The sequence below is a fragment of the Mesoplodon mirus genome, assembly GCF_964341445.2.
Source record: "Mesoplodon mirus genome assembly, chromosome: 9".
Lineage (NCBI taxonomy): Eukaryota > Metazoa > Chordata > Mammalia > Artiodactyla > Ziphiidae > Mesoplodon > Mesoplodon mirus.
In genome coordinates this window covers 72,981,040-73,006,867 of record NC_138985.1, presented here as the reverse complement: position 1 = coordinate 73,006,867, position 25,828 = coordinate 72,981,040, and the positions used below count along the sequence as shown (strand labels likewise).

Genomic DNA, 25,828 nt, shown 5'->3' with positions numbered 1-25,828 from the left:
AAAAAATTTGTATCCCTAATCTTTAAATAGGGAAACAGAGAATCCAATAGGAAAACAGACAAGAATGTGAACATACAATTCACAGAAGAGTAAATGAAGAAAACAGAACAAAACAACCCACTAAAATGATGCTTTGTTGTAAAGCAACTATACTCCAATAAAAATTAATTAAAAAAAATTTTTTAAAGTAAAATGATGCCTTGTACAAATAGGCAGGAAGAACAAATCAAAATAACAGTGAGAAAAACATTTTCGCCCTTCCTACAGGCAAAATGTAAAAGGATCTGGGCATATTGGGTGCTGTGTTATAGAGATATGGACCCCTCATACATTGGTGAGGGTGTGGACTGGAATGGCTTCTCTGGAAAGTTCATGTTCTTTGACTTGGCAGTCTCACAAGTCTATTCAATAGAAATAAAGGCACCATTTTTTTTACATGTACAGCGATGTTATTTTAACATTTAAAAAATTATAGCAAGGAATTGAAAAACATTCGTATGACCAATAACAGGAAAAGGGCTGAAAAAATTGCAGTGTGTTTGTACTGTGCAATATTTGACATCTGTTACAATAAAAAGAATGCCTTGGGGCTTCCCTGGTGGCGCAGTGGTTGAGAGTCCGCCTGCCGATGCAGGGGACACGGGTTCATGCCCCGGTCTGGGAAGATCCCACATGCCGCGGAGCGGCTGGGCCCGTGAGCCATGGCTGCTGAGCCTGCGCATCCGGAGCCTGTGCTCCGCAACGGGAGAGGCCACAACAGTGAGAGGCCCTGCGTATCGCAAAAAAAAAAAAAAAAAAAAAAAAAGAATGCCTTGGGTTACAAGTATTGATTAGGAATAATCTTCATAATAGATTAATTAGAAAAGGAACATTTCTGAGAGATATTAACAGTACGATCACATTAAAATATATGTTTGTATGGTTATAGAGAAAGACTTGGAAGGATGGACACACACAAATGTTTTTACTGATTATCTTAGGTGAATAGGCTTGGGGGAGGGTTGCTAGGAGGAAACCAGTTTTTTAAATATATAGACCTCTGGACTTTTTGTCTTGTTAGAATATGTTCAAATTGTTAAAATATATTTATCTATTTAATATCTAATATTTAAACATCTAATTATTTATTTAAGCCCATAACTCATTCTTAAGCTTTCTAAAGTCTCATCACTTGCTCTGAGGGCCGGGGTTTGCCTATTTGCTGGTCTTCTGAAGTAGCCGTGCTGTGCCTCTGAGAGAACTGACTTCCGCTTCCTGGCCTGTACTACTTTTTAGCTCCTTTATCTGTCCCTCTTATTTCTGTGATCCATCACTTCACTACTGTCTGGCCAATATGCTGTTTCTTTGCCCCTTTATATTTCATTTATGCCAGTCCAGGTTAATATCAGTGGAGTAAAATCACACAGTCCTACCATTAGTGTCTCTATGAATTTGTGATCTTGAACATAAGTTGATCCCTTAAAGATGGCTCTACAGTCCTTCTGTTTTCCCTCCTTACCTCTCTCCTTAAATGCAAGTGGTATTTCAGATATCCCCTTCCCCCCTTTCCTCAAGCCTTTAGCCCTGCTACCTGTTCTCTTGAGCAGCAAGTGGCTCTGTGCCCTGACTCTAGGGAAAACAACAACTCTGTAAACTCCTTGCCACTAAACATGCAAACTTCACCTTCCTCTTGGCTGACTGGCCCCATGTGCTGGGGATCCCAGCCCTTCCTTTCTCCTTCTGGGGGTGATGCAGAGGGTGTATGTTCTTGCTACATGGATTATCCCTGCCATCTCATATATCTCTTCTGTGTTTCCTCATTCATACATCCTGAAGAATAAATATAATGGCCTAGAATACCTATGTCTGATTCTTTGTTACTTCTCTGTGTTATACACGTATTTGCTGGATGGATAGAAAGAAGGAAGAATATTTGGGTAAAATAACAAGAAAGCAGCATGAGCTAAAGAGAGTAAAAAGACCTCAATAGTAGAGATGAAAGAAACGATGGAACAAACCTAAAAACAGCCTTACTTTCACCTGCCCAAATCTTCTGGCCAGGGGAGGAGGAGAATGGGGATGTGTTTCACTCTTACCTGATCAAATGAAGGTTTAACTGTTAGGACTGCCAAACTATACCATTGTGGTTTCTTAGCTAGAGTTATAAGCCAGATTCTCATATTTTGATATTTGTGTTGTATTTCCCAATTTTTGGAAAACAAATGAACGATAAAACTTTATCTGTAAACTAGGTTTCCCAAGGATGTATAAAAGTAGCTTGGCTTTGGGAAATACTGAATTAATTAAATCTTTAATGTGCTAACATGCTTTGTGAATTTCCAAGAGCAGGATACAGTGTGATTTCCAGCTTTATGACCATTAAGCACTTTTCTGTACTTGCTCCCATCCCCTTTTCTGAATATATATTATATGCCAAGAAAAATACTTTGAGAAATGCTGAGGGACACAAATTAATATGTGTACTAAAGGATTAAAAAAAAAAGAAGAAAAAAAAAGGTCAGATTGCATGACGCACAGTAACATGACTATTAAGAATTTTTTATTTCTTGTCAGTTTGTGTTTTTCTGTACATTTTGAAGATAGAAAATGATTTTTTAAAATATAAAACTTGTTTTGACTAATGATACCTTAGAGGAAATAAGCTGTTTTGTAAATAAGTATAGTAGAGTTCTAGTGTGGCTAAAACTTCTTGTAGTACTGGCAGATTATCATGCTCTGTTATTTCAAGGTTTTATTAGGATTGACCTGCTTTCTGTTATTCAAGTTACGTTTTCTTATTCTCTTTTCCAGCGGCAGTCGATTAGGAGGCCTGGTTACAGTGTTGTGCTTCTTTTTCAATCATGGAGAGGTAGGTAGTCAACAAATATTTTCAAAACCTTTAGGGAATTTTACTTCTAGAAATAGGAGTTTCTTCTTTAGGTAGTCAGTCAAGTATTTTTTAAAATTTTAGGAGATTTTACTAATAGAAATATAAATTTCTTCCTTAATTTCTTTAAATGTAATCTATAGTAGCATTCTTTAAATGTTTGATCTTATTTTGATTCATTTTTTTAAACACTAGCACTTATCTTTAGTTAGCTTTTCATGACCATTATATCTTTTATGTGATACATCTCTTAGTGGCATGAAGAAATAGTGGGTCTGTGTTAATTGTATATATAATTTAACACTGTGTTTTAACTATGACTCAAATAAGCTAGCCATGTATCCATTAACTTCCTGTGTCGGGGTAACTTTTTGATATAGGAGCTATAGCGTATGTTTCTAGTTTAATGCATTTCTATTCAACTTTGATACACTTTTGAGTATCCTTTACAGAATATTTTATTGTATCTATAAATTTTCACATATCCAAGGGCTTTCCAAAGAGAACAGCATTGTAAAAAGCATAGACTCTGGATCCAGGTTACCTGTGTTCAAATCCTGGCTCTGCCATTTAGTGACTGAGTGACCTAGGCAAGCCATTTAATCTCACCTTAGTTTCCTCTTTGTAAATGGGCATAATGATGTTATCTATTTCATGGGATTATTGGGGAGATTAAATGAGTTCATATGGTAATGTGCCTAGAACAATGTTTGACACACAGTTACTGCTAAGTAATTATTAGTTTGTGTAATTGTTTATATTATTATAACTTATTTTAGATTAAATTTTAATATAAATTCAAGATGCCAGTGAAATCCTTCCACGAAATTAATTGTAGTTGTAAATGAATTTCTAGTAATATATCTCTGTCCAGTTTTCTTTCATGGTAAGTTTTGTATGAAGGGAAAGAAAAGAAAGGTCAGGTTGCTTTGTGTGAAGTAACTCATTCCTTTTATGTGTTTCTACACTGTGTCTACAGCATTTGAATATGCACATGTTACAAAGCTCTAAGAGTAGTCATGCAAAAACTTAACTGTAGACTCAAGGTTGAATTTTTTATTATTCAGTGGATTACTTATGGAAATTGAACTACCACATGCTTAGTATTTAGAATCACAGAAATTTAAAGCTTTATGGATTAGAGCATTTGACAAATGATTGCAATATGACATCAATTAATTGATCTGATCTGAATTTTGAGCAAAGAAAAAAAGAATTATTTGGCTCTTTTTGACTGTGGATGCTGCTCAGTGCTGTCGTTGGATCATAAACCTTTTGGAAGCACAGATCTGTGAGAATGACCTAAGAAATAGGAAATAACTGCTTAACAATGGAAGAAAGGAACATTGAGTGTTCACAATGAGATGCTGAGGGGAAAGGGACTGTTGAAAATTTTGAAGCCAAGGCACAGTTTTAAATACTACTGTCTCTTAAGCAGAAATGTCCTCAGTGTAAATTAGAGGTTATTAATTCCTGATCTTACATTTTTCTAATAATTTTGATACTCATGTAGCATGAACATCATTCTTGACAAAGTCTTTTCAGTTTTTAACAATGAAATTCAGACAATTCAGTTCATTTTTCAGGTTGAGAGGTGTTTTTTTTGATACTTTTCAACTACTTGGTACACTGAAACATGCTTAAGGAACACTTTCCATTTAGGAAAAGGTAAACTAAATGAGATTAGAATTAGAATTGTGGTTTTACTGAATTAGTCAAGTAGATAATTGTACTTATATCAGTAACTATAGCTTTAGAGTAGAAAAGTAACCATTTTGAGTCATGACATATTAAAATTTAGAACATAAACTGCAGTTTGGGGTAAAATAATCTTGAGACCTCAAGTAACTAAAAACTATTTTATTATAATTTTATATTTATTTTGGTTTTCAGATTGTACAATTTTCAGACCCTTGTTTTCTTCTGATTTTTAAAAATGTTGCCTAAAGTACATAGTTTTTATAAGGGGGGAAGCATCTACTCTGATAGTACCTATTCATGCATTTAGTGAACTTTTCCAGAGAGTCGGTGTTTGCTTCACGGGAATTTCTAGCCAGTTTCTAATTGGTACCCTTATTTCTTAGAAGAGTTATTTAAATCATGTGAGTGAGTGGTTTATGTGCCAAAAAATAGTTGTGAATTGTTACCTGCTTTTTTCTATTTCCATTATTTAGTTTGCTCTGTACTTGAGTCTGAGATAGTGTAAGATGTACTTTTTAAAATATTTTTTTCTCAGGTGATTTTACAAGGGAAAATATTTGCTTTAATAAAAGAACTGCAAATTATGTAGTGTAAATGATTAATCAAATTATTTAAAACAGAAATTAAAAACCTTCAAATCTGAAAAATGTGAAAACACAATAAAGGAGCTATTAATTGCTCATAGTAATGATCAATAATATTGAGGTTATATATTTCATAATAAAAATTATGCAGATGTTTTCACTTATCAAGCTCTTTAATTAAATGTTGATTCTGTCCCTGTTGAGAATTATTGCTAAGATGAAAGCTAACAATTTTGCTTAGCTTTTAAAGCATTTAGATGGGTACATTAAAAAAAAAACTAAATGCAATGTTTTTCTGCAATTTTTTTTTTTTTTTTTGTGGTACGTGGGCCTCTCACTGTTGTGGCCTCTTCTGTTGTGGAGCACAGGCTCCGGATGCGCAGGCACAACGACCATGGCTCACAGGCCACGCAGGCTCGGCGGCCATGGCTCACGGGCCTAGCCGCTCCGCGGCATGTGGGATCTTCCCGGACCAGGGCACGAACCCATGTCCCCTGCATCGGCAGGCGGTCTCTCAACCACTGAGCCACCAGGGAAGCCCTTTTCCTGCAATTTTTGACTGTTAATTTCTTTTCCTTCCTCCCTCCCTCCCTTCCTCCCTTCCTTGCTTTCCTTTCTAATGATGGTAAGGTTTTGGCCAGGATATTTATTCTGAGTCTTCTGTTTATTCAACTCAATTAAAACAACATATACTGAGGTCCTACTGTATGTCAGGACTTGTAGATGCTGGGGATGTGTCAGTTAGTAAAACAAAGACCCCTGTCCTTGTGGTTAATCATGTGAAGGTGGGACAATCTTCTGCTTAAGGTGGGGGAGTACTGGTTTATTTGGGGAGAAGCAAGGAGGCCATTGTGGAAGAGCAGAGAGTGGAAGGGATAAGGCCAACAGTGAAAGACGGGAGGTGGCATGTGGAAGGAGCTGATTCTGTAGTCTTTTCAGTCATTGTAAAGTTCATTTGGAGCACATGGAAAGGCCATGGAGGGTTACCTGCAGAAGAGGGACATGATTTAAATATTTTTTACATTAATTTGGACTATAGTGTAAGTGCAAGATGTGTTATTTATTCAGGCTATTGAGTGGTGTGCCTATTTGTGAAACTTACATTAACTCCAAAAGTCCAAAAACAGAGAGTGTGCTAGTCTTAGCTGGAAATGAATCTGTTGATGTAGATTTGAAAACTAGCTTCTAATGTAGTAGAAAACTAGCCTGCAATATCTTTCATGACCTGGCCCTTTCTGCATCTCACCACTCCAGGGCATTTTCTTTTTGCCTCAGTCCTGCTATCCTTCCTTCCTCTAGTTCCCAGAAATGACTGTTCCTTTTCCTTCCTCAGGGCCTTTGCACATGCTGTTTCCTAGCCCTGCATACTTCCCTCCCCCTGTATCTCCTAATCTGTGCCTAGGGCCTTTGCACATGCTGTTTCCTAGCCCTGCATACTTCCCTCCCCCTGTATCTCCTAATCTGTGCCTAGTTAACTCTTAGTCATCTTTAATAACTGGATGTTTTAGTTTGGGTTTCAGTGGTGTTCTTCATTTCTTCCTGCAGATCTGGGTTTCCATCTGGTATAATTTCTCTTTAGTCTTAAGAACTTTATTTAGCATTGTGGTGAAGATCTGCTGCCCATAAGTTCTCTTAGCTTTTGCCTTTCTAAAAACATCCTTATTTTGCCTTCATTTTTTTAAAGTATATTTTTGCTGGATAAGAATTCTGGATTGAAAGCTTTATCTTTCAGCACTTTGTGTCATTCTTTTGTATTCTGGCTTCCATTGTTTCATAAGTCATCTGTCACTCTTATTATTGTTGTCCTGAATGTAATGTGTATCTTCTTTGGTGGTTTGAAGCTTTGTTTTTTTTGTTGTTGTTTTTAAAATTAATTAATTAATTAATTATATTTTTGGCTGTGTTGGGTCTTCATTGCTGCATGCAGGCTTTCTTTCTCTAGTTGCCGTGAGCAGGGGGCTACTCTTCATTGTGGTGCGCGGGCTGCTCATTGCGGTGGCTTCTCTTGTTGTGGAGCATGGGCTCCAGGTGCACGGGCTTCAGTAGTTGTGGCTCGCGGGCTCTACAGCGCAGGCTCAGTAGTTGTGGCTCACAGGCTGAGTTGCTTCATGGCATGTGGGATTTTCCCTGGCTAGGGATCGAACCCGTGTCCCCTGCATTGGCAGGCGTATTCTTAACAACTGCGCCACCAGGGAAGTCCTTAAAGCTTTGTTTTTATATTTGATTTTTATTGGTTTGATGGTGATGAACTTAAATTTGGTCTTTTTTGTATGTATCCTGCTTAAGTTTCACTGAACATCTTTGTTCCATGGGTTTTTTGTGGTTTTTTTAAATCAGTTTTTGGAAACCTTTTAGCAAATATCTTTTCTTCAAATATTTTGTCCTCCCCATTCTCTCTCATTGTCTTTGAGGATTCTAATTCCATGTATGTTCAACTTTTAACGTTATCCCATAGGTTTTTGATACTCTCTTCATCTTTTCTTTTTTATTTTCATTTTTTCTCTCTTTGTCTCTATTTGGATATATTATTTTGCCATACCCCTGAGTTCATTGGTATTTTATTCTGATATTCAGTCTGCTTTAATGCCCATCCGGTGACTTGTTTATTTTAGATATTATAAATTTCAATTTTAGAATTTCATTGTTTTCCTGAGCTTCCATTTCTCTGTTGAAAGTTCTTGTCTGTTTACCCATTCTGTCCATCTTTTTCTGTAAATTTTTAAACCTAATTATTGTTATTTAAAGTCCTTGTCTGCTAATTCCAACATTCACGTTATCTGTGGATTTAACTAGTATTTACCTTTTGATTGTGGGTTATATTTTTGTATTTTGCATGTCTCATAGATTTCTCTTTTATGCAAGACATTTTGTATAAAAGAATGATAAAGCCTGAATTAGGTAATTGTTTTTGCTTGTTTTTTTCCCAGAGAGGGATTATCTTTTCCTGTGTCAGGTATGTAGGGTAAGGGCCTGAGCAATTTGATCCCACCATGAGTCTTGCTAAGCTGGGCAGGGCTGTGGTTTTAATTTGTTTTAGTTTACCTCCAGTTTCAAATGAATTAAGGAGATTTCTGCTCTGTGGCTCAGTCTCCAGTTTCCCAGATGCTCAGCCCAGGGCATGATCTCTTTGATCTTACCAACAATTGAATTTGGAGGGGGTGAAGTTTTAGCTTTTTAGTTTCAGTCCATCACTGGCTTCGACTTCAGCAAGTTCCTGGAAGCTAAGCACTGTGTGAGATTGTGACTTCTCTCTGCTTCCTCCCTGTTCTTCACCCAATCTGAATATCCAGTTAACTTAGTACTGTTTGTTGAAAAGACCATTCTTTTCCCATTGAATTGTGGTGCTTTTGTCATTAATCAAGTAACTGTAGATTTGTAGATTTGTTTTTAGACTCTCAAATCTGTTCTATTTTTCTATTTATCTTTAAGCCAGTATCACACTATCTTAAATATTGTAGCTTTAAAAGTTTGATATCTGGTAGTAAAAAGTCTCCAACTCTGTTCTCCGGTGTTGCTTTAGCTAGTCCAGGTTTTTGTATTTCCGTATAAATTTTAGAATCAGCTTGCCATGATTCCCCTTCCCCCAGTAGATTTACAACCTGCTAGGACTTTAGTTATGATTGCCTTGATCTCTAGATCAATTTAGGGAGAACTGACATTCTAAATATATCAGATCTTCCCATCTATAAACATACGTATTCTTTCATTTATATCAATCTTCTTCAATTTCTTTCAGCAATGTTTTATGTCTTGCAAATATTTTATTAGATTAATTCCTAACAAATGTGTGTGTGTGTGTATTTTTGGGGGGCAGGGGTACTGTTCCCTTTTGATATGTCCTCAGTGTTCTTTCAACACTTACTTTCTTGCACAAAAAGGTGTTTCAAGATCACCTCGTACTGTCTTGCCCCCAAATGTGGAAACAGCTATTTTCCAAGGAATCTTGGATCCTGTTAATGGAAAATGGTAACTAGAGACCACAAGTGGGGTGCTTGATGTGCTTATTACTGCTTGGATGCAATCACTTTTAGGTCCTTTTAGCAAAAATCATTAATTCATACTGATTCCTCCAATAATTCTAATCTAGTAATCTAGTAGTATAAACCCTGCCTTCTCCCACTCCATATTTGTATCTCCTCCCTTCCCACAATCTAAATGTATTTACTTACTTGCTTTAGTCTATAATATACACAAAATAGTTTTAGAATTAATGCACTACGATTACCAATAACAAACCTACTAAGTAAGGTTTAAGATTTCTTTGCTGTTCTTTTTTTCCCTAAGATTATATTCTACTAAGGGGGTACAGAGTTCAAAAATAAAACAGCTCAAAATATACCTAGATTATTTTTGCTTCTCTGTTGTTGCCATTTAATACAGTTAGAATCATTTGTTTCAGTTTATATTTATACTGCCTTTGTATCTTGACAAATACCTTCATACTGTATACAGAATTCTGATTATGTTGATAACCTTGAGAAGTTTAGTTTACAACCACATGGTAAAGGTGGTAGAGTTGATATTGATAACATCTTGTCAGCTTTTTATATTTTAAATAAGTAAGGAATGGTCAGGTTGCGTCATTGCTATAAAGGATAGAATCATGAAGATGTAATTTATTGCTTATCCAACAAAGCTGACTGATTTCACAGAAGTTCTATGCAAACTTTATGGTAGGATATGGTGATATCCTAGAAGTTCAGAGACAAAAAAGGTAAATGTTTCTTTTCATAGAACCAGTAGAAATTCTTTATTAAGATGGTAAAGCTTAATAATCGCAATTATACATCACTGAAACATTAATTTTCGTGTGAGCCAAAATTGTATTACAAATTCAAATTGTAACTGACTGGTTATTTGGGCAGCATGTCAGTACACGGTACAGAAAGAGACAAACTCCAAGAAAGCTACCTGACTTATTATCAAGGTGCAGTCCCATCAGCCTCACAAAGCCAAGCTAAGGGTCTACCTAAACAATGGGACTGCTCTAAGTAACATCAGATAGAAGATGTTCAAACGATAGCTGTTGCACCTAGCATTATTATGGTTGACATCTGGATAGTTGAATCCTTAAACCTACACCATTCTCAGAAAAAGAGTAGCCAAACCCATGGTGGTCAGAAATCTTTTTTGGAATTGCTTGTAAGTATAGTGTTTAAAGCAGTATTATAGCTAACATAGCAGTGCAGCAGTCAGAGGTGGGATAATTTGGTTTAAACCCAAACATTATGCCAACAAGTTACAACTGATCCTACAAAGGTTAACTCTAGTTAAAACTCTTGAACAAGCCTTAAACCTGATCTGTTTGATACTAACTGTAACTTATAAGTGACTAGTCAGTTCTATTCCTATTTTTAAATTGTGAAGAGAAATCAATTAGATTATGCTAGATCTCTAATAGTATAAGTAAACTATTTGAAAGTAGAGGTTGAGAAATGAAGCTGTTTATTGCTAAAATTCTTCATTTTTGATTCTTGAGTACATGATTTAAAAATTCAGCCTTCACCAAGCAGAAAATAGATTAAAAGCCTGTTGTCATCAATATCTAGGCAGTGTTATGTTGCAGTATTATTCAATGCTATGAAATGTGTGCTGAAAATTATTTAGTGGATGATGACAGTTAAAACGGTGTAAGATTTTCTTATTGAGTTTACTTTCACAATTAAAGAATTTCTTATTTGTCAGAGTATAGAATACATTTGTGTAACGCTTTTTGAATCAGTTCATGTGTGTATATTTCCTCCTTTCATTCTTAGATTTGAACCAATAAAGAGAACTATAGATTTTTATTTTCTATTTAAAATTATAGTTAAATAAAAAATATGTATTCGTTGAAACTTAAGGTATGATTAAAACAAATCTGTTTACTATTCTCATATTATATGGTGTCGTCTGGAACAGCAATTATGTTAGTACCAGATCTAGTAAAGCACCCTGTGTTTGTTATTGGAGAAACAATAAGAAGCACTTTCACATACATGTGAATTCATTCACTCTTAACTTTTTAGAAGGAGAAAACCTTGCTCTTTGTTACTAATTTATAATTGAGCCTTCTTATCCTTACTTTACAGAGGATGTAATCGAGTTTTAGCAAACTGAGTGATTCCTGCTATTAAGAGAAATGAATTTCTAAGAGATGACAACATAGTTGTATTTGGTAACAAAATAAATATGGGTGAACAGTCTGTATGAAGAAAGTTTTCAAATTGTGTATTACATAGTTTAAATATTTTCTTATTGGTTTTTGCATAGAGATTGGTAGCCTTATAAATTTTAGTCATATATCTCTACTGTCAATCATACTGAAATCTCTAGTTAATCTAATAAACTAACAGATTTTTTAATTTGTATTTCAGTAACAACAAATATACATTTTAAAAGACTTTTTCAATCTTTTCATATTCTCTTGTATGTACAGTTCTTTATAAATAGATATTTATGCTAATTTCATAGAGAATGGTGAGTTTTGGTAAAAAAAGAGGAATAAATTGGCTCAAACTTTCTATAGCAGTAGAAGAAATATCTAATAGTCTGAGGTAGAGCTAAAATAAAGGAAGGACTTATTTCCACTGTGGTCTTTGTAATACTATATAGTCTCTAAAGTAGCCCTGCTTGACGTGAAAGATGTAATGGTTTCTTCTAGTGTGACTAGCTTAGTAGTAGTAATATCAAATTGTTTACATTTAATCCAGTGCAGTTTTCTTTAAACTGAAAGGTGGACTTATTAATATATTTAGTATATATGCAGAAACATGATGGAGTCTCATACTGGGATACTACATTATTTAATTAAGTCTAAAGTAAGCTTTTCTGAAAGGTTGATACTTAACTATTTTAGGACTTTTGTGATTTTATTTGATCCCCTGTGCCGCTTTTAAATATTTTGCAGCCCAGGGTGGCTTGGGCAAAGAAGAAGTAAAAACAAAAATGGAGTGCTCCTTTTAAGCAGCATTGTCAATAAAAATACTAACAGTGATGACCACAGGGAGTTTTGAAATATTGGTTATGGATAGTTTTGCTGAAATTCACGTGAAAGAAGACAAACTATAGTTCATTTTCAAAACCAATTCAAATGTAGTGCTTTTACTTTTGGCAGAACATTTTCTGGCTGGTGCTTTCCCTACTTTCCTTTTAGGCTACAGTTGAAGTTTTTTAGGACTTCGTTGTTGACAATTCATGATGTTCCTGTTGCTCAAGATCTTATGCCATGTGTATCTTCCAGTTTTGTTGTTGGTAGAAAAGTTAGTAGCTTGTTTTCCAGCACACCATTAAGTTGTAGAAAAAACTTCATAGCAGCTTTCGCTTGGTGTTTCTTACTCAACAATTTTAGCAAAGATACCATACACTATGAATTTTTTTTCAGTGTACCCGTGTGATGTGGACACCTCCTCTCCGCGAAAGCTTCTCGTATCCATTCCTTGTACTTCAGATGCTGCTTGTGACTCATATTCTCAGGTAACTTTGTCTTATCTTTAGTAGTTGTTGTTTGTTTGTTTTGCATTGAATAACTTAAGCTAGAATTTTTTTAAACTTCTAGTATAAAAAGTAATAAAATAATTAAGTTGATGCAGTTGCTAGGTTGAATTCATAAAGGGGTTTTAAGAGTATAACTTCAGGGGCTTCCCAGATGGCGCAGCGGTTGAGAGTCCGCCTGCCGATGCAGGGGACATGGGTTCGTGCCCCGGTCCAGGAAGATCCCACATGCCGTGGAGCGGCTGGGCCCGTGAGCCATGGCCGCTGAGCCTGCGTGTCCGGAGCCTGTGCTCCACAACGGGAGAGGCCACAACAGTGAGAGGCCCGTGTACCGCAAAAAAAAAATGAGTATAACTTCAAAATATTTACTACCCAAAACATTTTCTTGATCTGCCTTTTAGTCTTCTTTCCTTTAATTAGTGGTCCATGGGTACTGCTCGAGGAGCAGCAAATCTGCTTCCACTTCTTCTGCCATCTCTACTTTCCCAAGCCATTTTCTGCCACCACAGCAGCCTCCCAAAAATAGAAAGAAGAGGGAAAGCTGGTGGCAGTAGAGTGTATTCCGTAAGCTATTGCCCTTGAAAGCAAAGAACGGTTCATAGAATAGGTGTGGTCAGGTACATTCATACATGTAGTTCTTCTTTCTGTGTTTGTTTAGCATCCCTGAGAATTGGGATAGTAGGGGTAGAAAGAAACCACATGAGTAGACAAAGATATGCTAGGATAATTCCTGCTAGAAACTCAGGATTGGATTGAGCCCTCCCATGTTTCTCACTACAAGAGTGGAGAGAGTTGGACCGAGAACATTTCCCTCTCCTCGTTATTGACAGATATTGAATTTAGATTGATGCTACCTTGTTTCAGACGGTGAAGGTAAAACAAAACGGGGTCTATGAAAGAACAGAACAAAGCATGATGAAAATCTGAAGATGACCCAGACTGAGAACTCCTTTCAGTGATCTGCAGAGTTCAGGAGAACTGGTTGAAGTCTGTTACATCAAACCCTTTGAATGATCTATTTCCCGTGATGATCTCAACAGGAACAGAGCCATTACATGGCTTTGTCCCTTATGTAGGGTTTTTAGACCAGCCTTTCACAGAATGTGGGATGGGTGGCAGCTTTTGTATTAGCTTTTAAAGTCTCTGCAACTCCAGCCTGATTGCTGTCCCTTAAGTTCCTCTTTTATTATGAAAATTAGAACTTCTTTAACATCTTCACATCAGATGAACTCTGAATTCATAACCTTTAGTTCTGGGGCACTTTGATAGAGGTTTCCTTCTCAAATACTTCAGGAGGAAGTGTTGTGCCGTATGAGTGTCTGATTCATCACTGCACATGCTGTGTTTCCACATCTGCGTTCTTGATCTTGGCTTTTTTCTCCAATACAATACAATACTGTATTCTCCAATACAGTATTTTCTCCAATACAGTGGACTGCCCATCAGTCTCTACTTTCTGCTTTTCTTCTACCTCTGCTTCTGTCTTAAATCCAGTGATGGCAAACTTTTGATTCTTCTCATATTCCCTTGCTGATGTGCTGTGATCTGAGCAGCTGTGTACGGTGCTGCTCCACCTGCTAAGTGTTGCTTCCTTTAATCCATCCCAAGGGGTGTACTGTAGAAGGTTCTGCTACTTTGCTATTGCTGCTGTAACAAATCACCACAAACAGATTGATCATGTTACATCTTACAGTTCTGTAACACAGAAATCCTAAGATAGGGGTGTCGGCAGGGCTGCACTTCTTCTGGAGAGTCTAAGGAAGAACCAGTTTTCTTGCCTTTTTTAGTTTCTAGAGGACTGCTTGCATTCCTTGACCTGTGGCCCCCTCTATCTTCAAAGCTAGCAATGGTGGATTGAGTTCTTAGCAGTCATTTTACTCCAACCTTCTTCTTTGACTTTAAGGACCCTTGTGATTACATTGGGCCCCCCTGGATAATCCAGGATAATCTCCCTATTTGAAGGTCAGCTGATTGGTAACCTTAATTCCCCTTTGCCATGTAGTGGGCCTCTTTGGAGGCTATTATTCTACTGACCACAGTGGAGCTACTCCAACTCCTGTTTCTTGGCTTCAGGGACTGCTTTCTGTTAGGTTCTTTTGTCTTGTTTGTCAGGTGCTTTTGTGGTAAGCTCTTTATGTTTTCTTTAACCTCCTAATCATTGTCATTTCAGCCTCATCCACCTCCTCATTCTTGTCTTTACTTTTGGTTTTTATAAAAAAGTGTTAGGTAAGGGAATTTCCTTCCTTCAAGGGCTTTTATCATTCTCCTTGTTTTTCTCTAGTTGACCTCTTCCTTCTGCTTTCTTGGCAACTGCAGTCCTTTTTGCTGGGGAAAAGCACATCCTCCTTTCCTAGAGTTGTGGTAAACTTCTTACCTTTCTTCTGAAGGATGACAGTCTCATTTCTAGTGGTCATTTAAGTCTTCTGATATTTCATCTTTATTACTGAATTTTCTCTCTTTGGCAGAGCAGCCATTTCCTCTAGTTCTCGGTTTCCACCTAGAGTTGACATCTCATGATGTGGGGCGGTGGAGAGGTGAATGCCTTGAGTGAGCCAGGAAGAAGCTGAGCAATGTTCATGTGGGCTGCAGGTACTAAGGATACTGTTATAAAGCTAGAATAGACTTTTCCTAATGCTAAACATCGTTTACAAATAAGGTTAGAAAGATATTTTATCCTAACACATTGGTTTTGTCCAATTTTGAATTTTAAGTATTTTTAGAAATTCAGTTTTGTATAAATCACCTAATACCAGCCACAGTGAAGATGTTAGGCATGTTGTGGGCTTCACACTGGCTCACTGACTTAAGAGAAAAGTACTTCTTAAAACTAGCATGAGAGATAAAAGCACCTCACCCTCCTAAAAATCCCTTGCATACAAGTCAGGACCAAAGCAAAGCCTCTGGATGTGACTCCAGAGGGCCTCTGCCATTGACTCTTTTCTGTGTCCTACCTGTGCAGGACCCAACTTTTATCCCATATCCTCCACAAAACCTCCCTCAGCTGCTCAGCCTGTATCCTGAATACTTGCTTGCTTGTCTGCAGAATACTTAGCACTTAGAATCTGCTACTTCTGTGATTTTTTTCATAGACATCGTTTGTCTCTCCAAATGAATCTATTGAATGCAGCTTTAAATATGTTTGGTTATGAATTCACCAAAATATAGTTTGAAAAATCTCAGTGGATACACTGACCTAGGTGCTGTCTCTCTCCTTGGAAAGCTTTGTTTTTTACAGTTATATTGGGGATTTACTTTTCCTAGGAAATTGTTGTAATTGAGTGTCAGGAGGTATAATTTCTAATCCATTGGTTCATTTTATATCTGGTTTATGTTCTAACCAGCTCATGTTTAGAGATTCTAATTTGCAGTGGTTTGGAGCCATGCTAGAATATTTTCTGGTTAAACTTACTTATTTTATCTTTTTAAGGGCTACAAAACTTTATAGAGGAAGCCTGATTGCACTCTGCATTTCCAATGTATTTTTTATGCTTCCATGGCAGTTTGCTCAGTTTGTACTTCTTACTCAGGTAAGGTGCTTATATTTTTAAAATGAATTAAGCTTAGTGAGCTTGATTATGAGAACTCATTTGTCTAAAATTATAGAACTGAGATGTTACATGATTCTAAGTCCTAAAAAGTTTTTTTAGTCCATATTTTGAAAGAAATTTCAGGATAGGGAAATATATGATTTATTTATTAATGGGTGTTAATTATTTACTTAATAGTAGAATGCATTTATTGAACTCAAGTTTATAAGAATGCTTATCTTTTTTCTTCAATATTAGTTTGCTTAAAAGAGAACTAGTGTTATAACATTAAGTATTTCTCTTAAGGAGACTGTAGTATTTATCTTAAGTAAAATGTTTTTGTGAATAATAGTGGACTTTCTTACACATAGGATAAATACACATAGGATAACAAAGGAAAAATAGCTAAACAATTTATGTTTTATATAACTCCCTTACCAGCCTGTAATATATTTATCATCTTTCCACGTACTCTTGTCTGTCTCTTTCCCTTCAAATAGAGGTCTATAAAGCAAGGTAAAGGTCGCTTGTTGAGAGAGGGAGTAAAATGTGTGCTCATTTCTCCCTGCCACCACTGTTTCTACTTCTTTCTTTTTTTTTTTTTTTTTTTTTTTTTTTTCTTTTTTTTTTTGCGGTATGCGGGCCTCTCACTGTTGTGGCCTCTCCCGTTGCGGAGCACAGGCTCCGGATGCGCAGGCCCAGCGGCCATGGCTCACGGGCCCAGCCGCTCCGCGGCACATGGGATCCTCCCAGACCGGGGCACGAACCCGTATCCCCTGCATCGGCAGGCGGACTCTCAACCACTGCGCCACGAGGGAGGCCCTCTACTTCTTTCTTATACTGGCCATATTCATGTTCATATAAAGCAGTATAAGAGTTGCTTTTTAACGTTCTTTGAGATGTCTTGCTTGAGAAATGAAGTCAGACCTGGATTTGTGTCCTAACTCTATTCACTGGCTGCTTGAGTTGGACAAACTGCATAACTTTTCTTAGTTTCAGTTTTCTCATTTATGAAGTGGAGAAAATGAGAGACCCTACTGTATTGGGTTGTGTTTAGGATCAGATGGGGTCATGTATGTAAGAGTCTTAACACATTACCTGCTACTTAAGACATCAAGTTAGCTGCTTCTATCATTTTTTTTTTAAGAGGCTCTATTTGTACTTCATTCTTTCTTTGATCTTATCTTTTAGACTCCTTTGTCTTCTTTAGTTTGAGGACATTTTAAATGTTTCTGGTTTAAAATGTCCCTGAGGGTCGCTCCTTAAGATTCTACCCTGTAGGCCTGCGGTGTATTGCTTAGCCCCTGGAGTGGAAAGGGAGAGGTCCTATCCTTTCACTTACTGGAGATGGCCTGCTTTTTGTTTTTGTTTTTGTTTTTTTGGTGGGGGAGGGGGAGGAACTGGGGGGAGGTGCATGGAGTGAGGGTAGGCAGCACTGTGCTCCTCTGTCGGGCTTACATTGGATAACAACACACTTCTCCACAGTTATTGTGTCATATCTGTCACCCTTCAGCAGTGCCATGTTCCCCATGGGGAAATCTGGGTCAAGGGAGACCTTGTTTTTCTTACTACTAGGAAAATTTGTTGTAGATTACCGGAGACAAAAAACTTGATGAATGGAACTTAAGTTACCTGTTTAAGTTTCAGCTGTTTTGCCATTTGTTTAAACCATATTTGTGTAGTAGGAGAAGCGTGGAATTTAATTTGAATTGCTTTTTCCATGAAGAAACGTAGAGAGTCATTGTTTGACATAATACCTCTCTATACTTTACTGAGGTAAATTATTTAATCAATTAATTCATATAATCAATTAATGCATATAAATAACTCCAGTACTCTTAGAATTCTTGGTAAATACATACACAGTTTTCTTCAAAACTGTTAAAAAAGTTAAAAATACCTTTGTAGTGAAAGTACTTCTAGCTTGAAATTTGATAAATTTGATTATGCCCAACACTTGAATATTTGTATAAATGAAAGAAAACACTAATGGAGATACTCGTAAAGACTGACTAACAAGCAGAACTCAGTGTATTTTTACACACACACACACATTATATAATTATTTTTTAGTTTAATGTACCTTCCCCAATTATGTATTGTCACATGTTATAATTAAATTTTTATACTTTTTGATTGAGCAAGGCACTTTGTAATTGTACATGTTGGCAGTAGAGTCACTCTGACATTAAAAGGAGTATTGTTTGGATAATCCATAAAGTAGATAATTTACATGGTTAATTGAGAGAGATGTGAACGGAAGAGAAAAATCAACTGATATGTGCTATATTAATATATTGACCATAATAAATAATAAATTAGCAGGTAAGAGGGAAACTAAAGAACTTACTTTCAATACAAATATAAATTTGAGGCAAAATAAAGATAATCTTTTCTTAATTTTTTAATCTATTCATTATATATATAATTTTAATTTTTAATATAACTTCTTTTTAAATTTCAGATTGCATCATTATTTGCAGTATATGTTGTGGGATACATTGATATATGCAAGTTACAGAAGATCATTTATATGCACATGGTAATGGTTTTTAAATTTTTTTTCCCATTTACCTTGACCTTAAAACAAACTCCTGATTAGTATTTTATTTATTCATGGTTGCAACTAGTTTTGACATAATTCCATAACTAAAACAAGTATTATTCAAAAACTGTGGTATAATTAACAGACCTTGTTTTAAATAGGCCGCCCATAAAATTTAATTATCTGATTTGAGTTTGTGCCCAGCTTACACATTATCAGTAAAAGAGGTAATTCGTGAAAGAGAAACATGGAATGGTATATTATCCAGGAGCCTTCTGTTAAAATGAAGTGGAATATTCATTTGTTGAGCACAAACTATCCAGGCATGTGGGACATATCAGTGAATAAAACTGCAACGATCCCAGCATATATGTGGATTATATCCTAAAAGAGTGGAGGAAGAAGACAGAGGATAAATAATAAACATAGTAAATGGGTAAATTATATAGTATGTTAGAAGGTGGTAAGGGCTATGGAAAAGGACAAGTCATGGTACCCCAAGGAGGTCAGGCTGGCCAAGTGTCAAGGGATGGGAGATTGAGGTGTCACATGAGGAGGTCAGAGGAGGTCTTATTGAGAAGGGGGTAGTGGAGCAAAGATTGGAAGGAGGAGAGGGAGTCAGCTAAGTAGATGTCATGGAGAAGAATATTCTAGCTTGATGAAATAGCCAGGGCAAAGGTCTTAAGGCTGGATGGTTGATTTTGATGAATATTGATTTTTAAAAACATTTGTCTTCTCTGTCATTAGTTCTTACAATTTTGATATTTTCTTTTTCCTATAATTTTAATGTAATTACAGCATGCTGTTGTTTTGTGCTGGTCTCAGCCTATCAATAACAATGTTGTGGTTGGACAGGCACTTGTGGTTCTTATGATTGCAAGATGCCCTTCAGCAATAACTGTCAGGAAACTTTGAATAAAACTAAGGTTTATTACTTACAGGACCTGGAAATTACACAGCACACCTGGGACCACACAGTTAGGTCGTGGGGTGTAGGGGGAGGCATGGGAGAGTTAGGGAACAAGCATGCCCTGGAGTTCTGCCTTTATGGGGGTCCAGGATGGGGGCCTAGGATTTTGAGGGCTCATTTTGTGTGTGTGTGTGAATTTAAAACATACGAGTGGGAATTTAAATCACAGGAAGAGAAAAAACTGTCCCAAAGGTCAGTTGTTGAAATTAACCAAGATCTCTAAAACAAAGGAACCTCAGTGGGGGCAGGTGGCCTGACCCTTTATCTAGTCATGTGGCTGGTAATATGTTTATTCAAGAGATATCCATGTTTGGAGTGGATCGCAATAAAAGCTTTAAGTCAGACACTTGTATTACAAAGAAGAAAAAATCCCCAACTGTCAGGGTTTATACTACAGCCATATATTTTTTTATTCTCTAATAATTGATACATATAAATAGGACATTTATAACATATAGAGAAGTTATGAACAGAGTTCTAAAATGAACAACCATGAGCCTACCCTCCAATTGAAAAATGGAACCATCATTACTTTGAAGCCCTTGTGTGTCCTGAACACATCCCCTCACTTCTCTTGGAGATAACCACTATCCTGACTTTTAAAATTATAATTAACTTGCTTTCCTTTATGACTTTACCATCTACTTATTCCTAAATAATATATTTTTATTATTAAATATTAGTATTGTTTTTAAGGTTTATAAAATGGTATCCTTTTTGTGAGACATAAGTTTTCACTCAGATTTTTGAAATTTGTATGTTGCTGGAGTTCAGACATTTTCTTTGCTTTATGTTTTGCATTGTATAAATAAAGCATGATATATTTATCCATATTCTTGTTGAAAGACATTTAGGTGTTTTCCTTTTACGTATAATGGTGTACATTCTTACACATACCTCCTGGGGAATATATATTGAGTTTCTCTAGGGTATTTACATAGTAGTAGAATTTTTAGGTGGTAAATTAAATACATGTTCAACTTCACAATTTAATGTTGCATTGTTTTTCAAAAATGATTAGACTACTTTGAACAGTAACGTGTAACACTTCTTGTTATCCTATATCTTTTTTTATTTTGTCAATTTGGAGAGTATAAAATGGTATCTTATGGCCTTAATTTACATTTTCTCTGGTTTTCAATAAAGTTGAACATCTTTTCGTATGTTTATGGGCCCTTTGTGTTTCCTTTTTTGTGTCACTCCTATTCAGATTTTTCATCAATTTTTCTCTTATGTCCAAGGAAAAAATGGCATCTGTTTTATTCACTGCAATGTAATCCACTATTTTCATTATTTGCTTTGATGCTTGAATTGTTCCCGATTTGGCTGGCTACTTCCTGCTGGCTTCTTTGTTCTTTTAACATGTCCTCATTATGCTTTGAACACTTTTTCAAAGAAATTAATAAAGGCTCAGCTTCATCAAATGCTTTTTTGCATCTGTCTAGATGATCCTCTGTATTTTTCCCTCTTTAATATGTTACTGTGGTGAATTACATTAATTGATTTTTTACATTAAGAAACCATGCTTTTCTGGACTAAACAATTTTTATACTAATTATATTGCTGGATTCATTTGCTATTATTTTGTTAGTGTTTTAAATCTCTGCTCATGAATGGTATTGGACAGTACTTATCCTTTTTTAGACTTGAGTTTTTTTCCCCAAACTGTTTAATATGTTTTTTTTACATAACAATAAAAATTCAAGTAATTGTTAAGCATTTAGAGTCTGTCAATCACACAGTCACATAGGCAACTATCAATGAGAACTTTGACTCAAAGTTATAGTTATAAAAGTACTAACATTACACAGGTTTAGTTTGTAGTAGAACCTATCCTGGGTAAATGATATACGCTTTATGATGTCACTTACTGACTATGGAACTAGTTACTTATTATCCATAGTTGCTTTATAATCTCCTAAATCCCTATAGTTAAAAAGGAAAAAAATATGGAATTGTTTCTAAAAATTTTTTCCATTTTTTTATTGTGATAAAATACACATAAAATTTACTGTCTTAAGCATTTTAAATTTACATATCAATGATGTTAAGTACATTCTTATTGCTGTGCAAACATCACCACCGTCTATCTCCACAAGTCTTTTCATCTTGCAAATATGAAAATCTATACCCTATAGAGTTATAACTCCCTATTCTCCTTCCTCCCCCCAAGCCCTGGAAACCCTCATTCTGCTTCCTCTGTCTATGCTTTTAACTACTCTAAGTACCTCATATAAGTGGAATCATGCATTATTTGTCTTTTCCAGAATAGGTTACTTCGCCTGGCATAATGTTCTCAAGATCCATCCATGTTGATGCAAATGGCAGGGGCTTCCTTCTTTTTTATAGTTGAATACTGTTTTATTGTGTATATATACCACATTTTCAATATCCATTCATCCATGGATAGAAACTTAGCCTGTTTCCATGTCTTGGCTGTTGTGACTAATGCTGCAATGAACATGGGAGTGCAGACATATCTTTGATATCCTGTTTTTGTTTCTTTTGGGTATATACCCAGAGGTGGATTTGCTGGATCATATGGTATTTCTATTTTTAATTTCTTTTGAATTTTATTTATTTTTTTATACAGCAGGTTCTTATTAGTCATCCATTTTATACACATCAGTGTATACATGTCAATCCCAATCTCCCAATTCATCCACCCCCCCACCCACGGCTTTCCCCCTTGGTGTCCATATGTTTGTTCTCTACATCTGTGTCTCTATTTCTGCCCTGCAGATTTCTCAAGGAGCTTCCATACTGTTTTCATAGTGTACCAATTTACATTCCCACCAACAGTGGGAAAAAGGGTTCCCTTTTCTCCACATCCTCACTAATACTTATCTCTTGGCTTTTTGATAAAGGTCTTTCTAACTGGTGTGAGGTGATGTCTCATTGTGGTTTTGATTTGCATTTACTAATAATTAGTGATATCGAGCACCTTTTCATGTACCTGTTGGTCATTTGTATGTCTTCCTTGGAAAAACCATCAATTCAGGTCTTCTGCCCATTTTTTAATCAGATTATTTTTGGGTTTTTTGCCACTGAGTTGTAAGAGTTCCTTGTATGTGTTGGATATTAACTGTAGCTGGTATATAGTTTGCAAATATTTTCTCCCATTCTGTAGGTTGCTTCTTCTTATCATTGATTGTTTCTTTAGCTGCGCAGAAGCTTTTTAGGTTGGCTCCACTTGCTGTGATTTTGCTTTCATTGTCTGTTTTTAAACTCATGCAGGACTGTTTGCATTAGGGCTGGTTTATGAGGGATGGGTAGCTGCTGGTGAGCTAACAGCTAAAATTTACTGAAATTGACTACAATTTCCCATCTAGGGGTTCTCCTGGAAGTTGCAAGTTTTGATAGATGCCCGAGTTCCAAAATACTTCCATCAGATAGTTTGCCAAGTTGCATTTGTTGTCTAGGTGGGGAGACAGATTCCTAGTGCTCCCTATACTGCCATTTCCCCAGAATCCTCCAGCTACACTTGCCTGATTTTGATACCAGATTTATTCTAGCCCCATAGAATTAATTGTGTTTCTACTTTCTCTGTCTGTGGTAGATTTTTTGTAAGATTGGAAGGAATATTCCCTGAAAGTTTGGCAGAGCTTGCCTGTTAAACTATATGGACCTGTTATTTTTTTTTTTGTGGACAGATTTTAAATTAGTGATCTAAGTTGTTTAATGATAATAGGACAATTTAGATTTTTTCTTGAGTCATTTTTTAGCACTTTTATGTTGTTAGGGATTTTCCCATTTTCTCAGTTTTAAAATTAACTGACATGAAGTTGTTCACAGTGTGTTCTTATTTTTTTTAATCTGCTAAAATATAGATATTCAAAAAAGATATAGATACTAAAATAACTTGTAATATCTCTCTTTCATTATGTACCTTCTAAGTTCTCAATTTTCTCAGTATAGTACTCCTCAAATTTTATTCTTCACATTTAAATTAACTGATGTTTTTGAGCACCAGTTGTTTGTCAAACATTTCCTAGTCCCTTAGCATACAACAGTGGTAAAAACAATTTAAAAAATCTCTTCCCTCGTGGAGCTTATATTCTAGTGTACGTAGACAGAAATAAATCAGATATATAAACAGTATGTTAAATGGGAGTAAACAATATTATGGAAAACAAAGCAGACAAGGAGAGTGAGCAGGCAAGGAGAGTGGGATTTACTGAGTAGGTAGGGGAGGTGGTAATTTAAAGGAGTGGGAAAAGAAGGCCTCACTGAGAAGGTTACATGGGGTTAGATAAGGGAGCATCCATTAGGTTAAAAGAAGCAGCAAGCATAAGTGCTCTGAGGTGTTCTAGAATCTGCAAAGTGTGGCTGGATTGAGTGAGAAGGGAAAGGGTCATTAGAAATGAGGTCCCAGAGGTTAGTGGGCAGACTCTATAGGGTCGTGTAAGTCTTTGAAAGGTCTTTGGTTTTTCCTTGAAGTGAGAATCAAAGCCCTTAGAGGGTTCGAGCAGAGAAGTTACCAGAGTTGGGAATGGAGGTTGTGCATATTGTCCTTTATATCTGATCTGTGACTAAAGCAGTAATGTTAAGACAGCCTAGGAAGAACATCAGTTTCCTAACATTATCAATAGGAATGGTTCATAAAACCCTGCAGCTCTATCCTGATGCTGCATGGCACTTATCTTGTGTGGTCCTAAATTGGTTCGTGTAAAATAGTTCTACTTCCTCAAGAGGTACCACTGACAATGTTGCAGATGCTGCAGTTGCCCTTCAAACCAGATGTGTATTTAACTCTGTGTTATATAACTGCTGGTTCCTTTAGCCAAGATGCCAAGTCCAACTTTTTTTTTTCTCCAATTAATCACATCCTGGGATTGATTATAAATCCAGTATTGCATGTCTTGTGTGTAACTGTTCTAAAGAATCTTATTTTATGTACCATATGTATCAGAATAGTGTACATTGCCATGTAATGTAAAAAAGAAAAATCGACATAAATAATGCAGCCAACTATCTAAGTGTTATACCAACTAAAACAATAAATAAACCTTGAACAGTAGAAAAAAAAAAGCTGGGGAAATGGACCCCAAGTATCTCTCCAGACCCTTGACACATCCTTTCTTAATACTACCTTATATTTCTCTTGAATACCCTTAACAGTGCTTTGCCTGATTCTTGGTCATGAATCTATTTATTCAAAGTGATGATATTTTGCTAGTTTCTGCCAAAATTGATTGGGAAAATTTTAAAGTTGGTTTTAAATTGTGGCACTTAAGGAAAAAGGCTATTGTTATAAAATTTTGAGAATTTGGTTCCTTACCCATTTGAGATAGGCTGGCACCTGCTATCTTCTACTGGAGTGCTTGCACCTGGACATAGGCTGGCACCTGGTATCTTCTACTGGAGTGCTTGCACCTGGACGAAAGTCTCCATTGAGCAATAAGATACAAAGAAACTATAAGTGACTAAAATAACTACACCATGCACAGTTGGAGCAATTATGAGCAACAGGATACAAAAAGGCCAGAAATAAACTACAAGTTTCTGAGGTGCTGGGAGCAAAAAGCAGGGTACTGCACATGATTCCTGCACATAGCACCTCCAAGGGCATGGGCAGACCACCTAAGTTAGGCCTCCTGCCCAGCCCATGGTCCACCCCCATTGTTACCCCATGTAAGGATCCAAGCAGCTCTTCTCCGGGAGTGGGCAAGGGTAGCTTTTTCTCACTTTCGCTCCCTTGTGCTGCAACATGAGCCCTGATTAAGCATTGCCTGAAATTCTCATCTGGCCTCTTATCAATTTCTATTGGTTAAAGGGTCCAAGGACCCGGGCAGTTAACAGTTAGTAAGCATATAAGAAAAAAATAACATGACAGTAAATTTATTCCAAGAATGCAGGATTGGCTTATTATTAGAAATTATGTTAACATAATTTATCTCATTAATAGATTTTAAAAAGATCAACAATGTGATCATTTCCTTTGATATTGTAATGGCATTTGATAAAGGTCAACATCTGTTTCTGATTTTTAAGATCTTAAATGAAAATAGGTGGATATTTCACTGAACTTTTAATACATACATATACTTTAAACCAAAAGCTAGTATCACACAAAATGATGAATCAGTAGAACTCTTCCCATTAATGCCAGAAACTTGACAAATATGCCTACTGCCACTCTTAACATTGTTGCATAAATAT

The 25,828-nt window shown here is 36.2% G+C and overlaps 1 protein-coding gene across 3 annotated transcripts in view; it reads left to right on the top strand.

Annotated features, from left to right (window-relative positions):
• The window catches only part of DPY19L1 (dpy-19 like C-mannosyltransferase 1), a 98,101-nt gene that overhangs the window by 36,259 nt on the left and 36,014 nt on the right, over nt 1–25,828 (top strand). For all 3 annotated transcript variants that reach the window (XM_082631681.1, XM_082631682.1, XM_082631680.1), the window contains exons 7-10: nt 2,791–2,848; nt 12,515–12,606; nt 16,052–16,151; nt 18,616–18,693. In XM_082631681.1, coding sequence (XP_082487807.1) covers nt 2,791–2,848; nt 12,515–12,606; nt 16,052–16,151; nt 18,616–18,693 — 328 coding nt within the window. The remainder of the gene's footprint in view (nt 1–2,790; nt 2,849–12,514; nt 12,607–16,051; nt 16,152–18,615; nt 18,694–25,828) is intronic.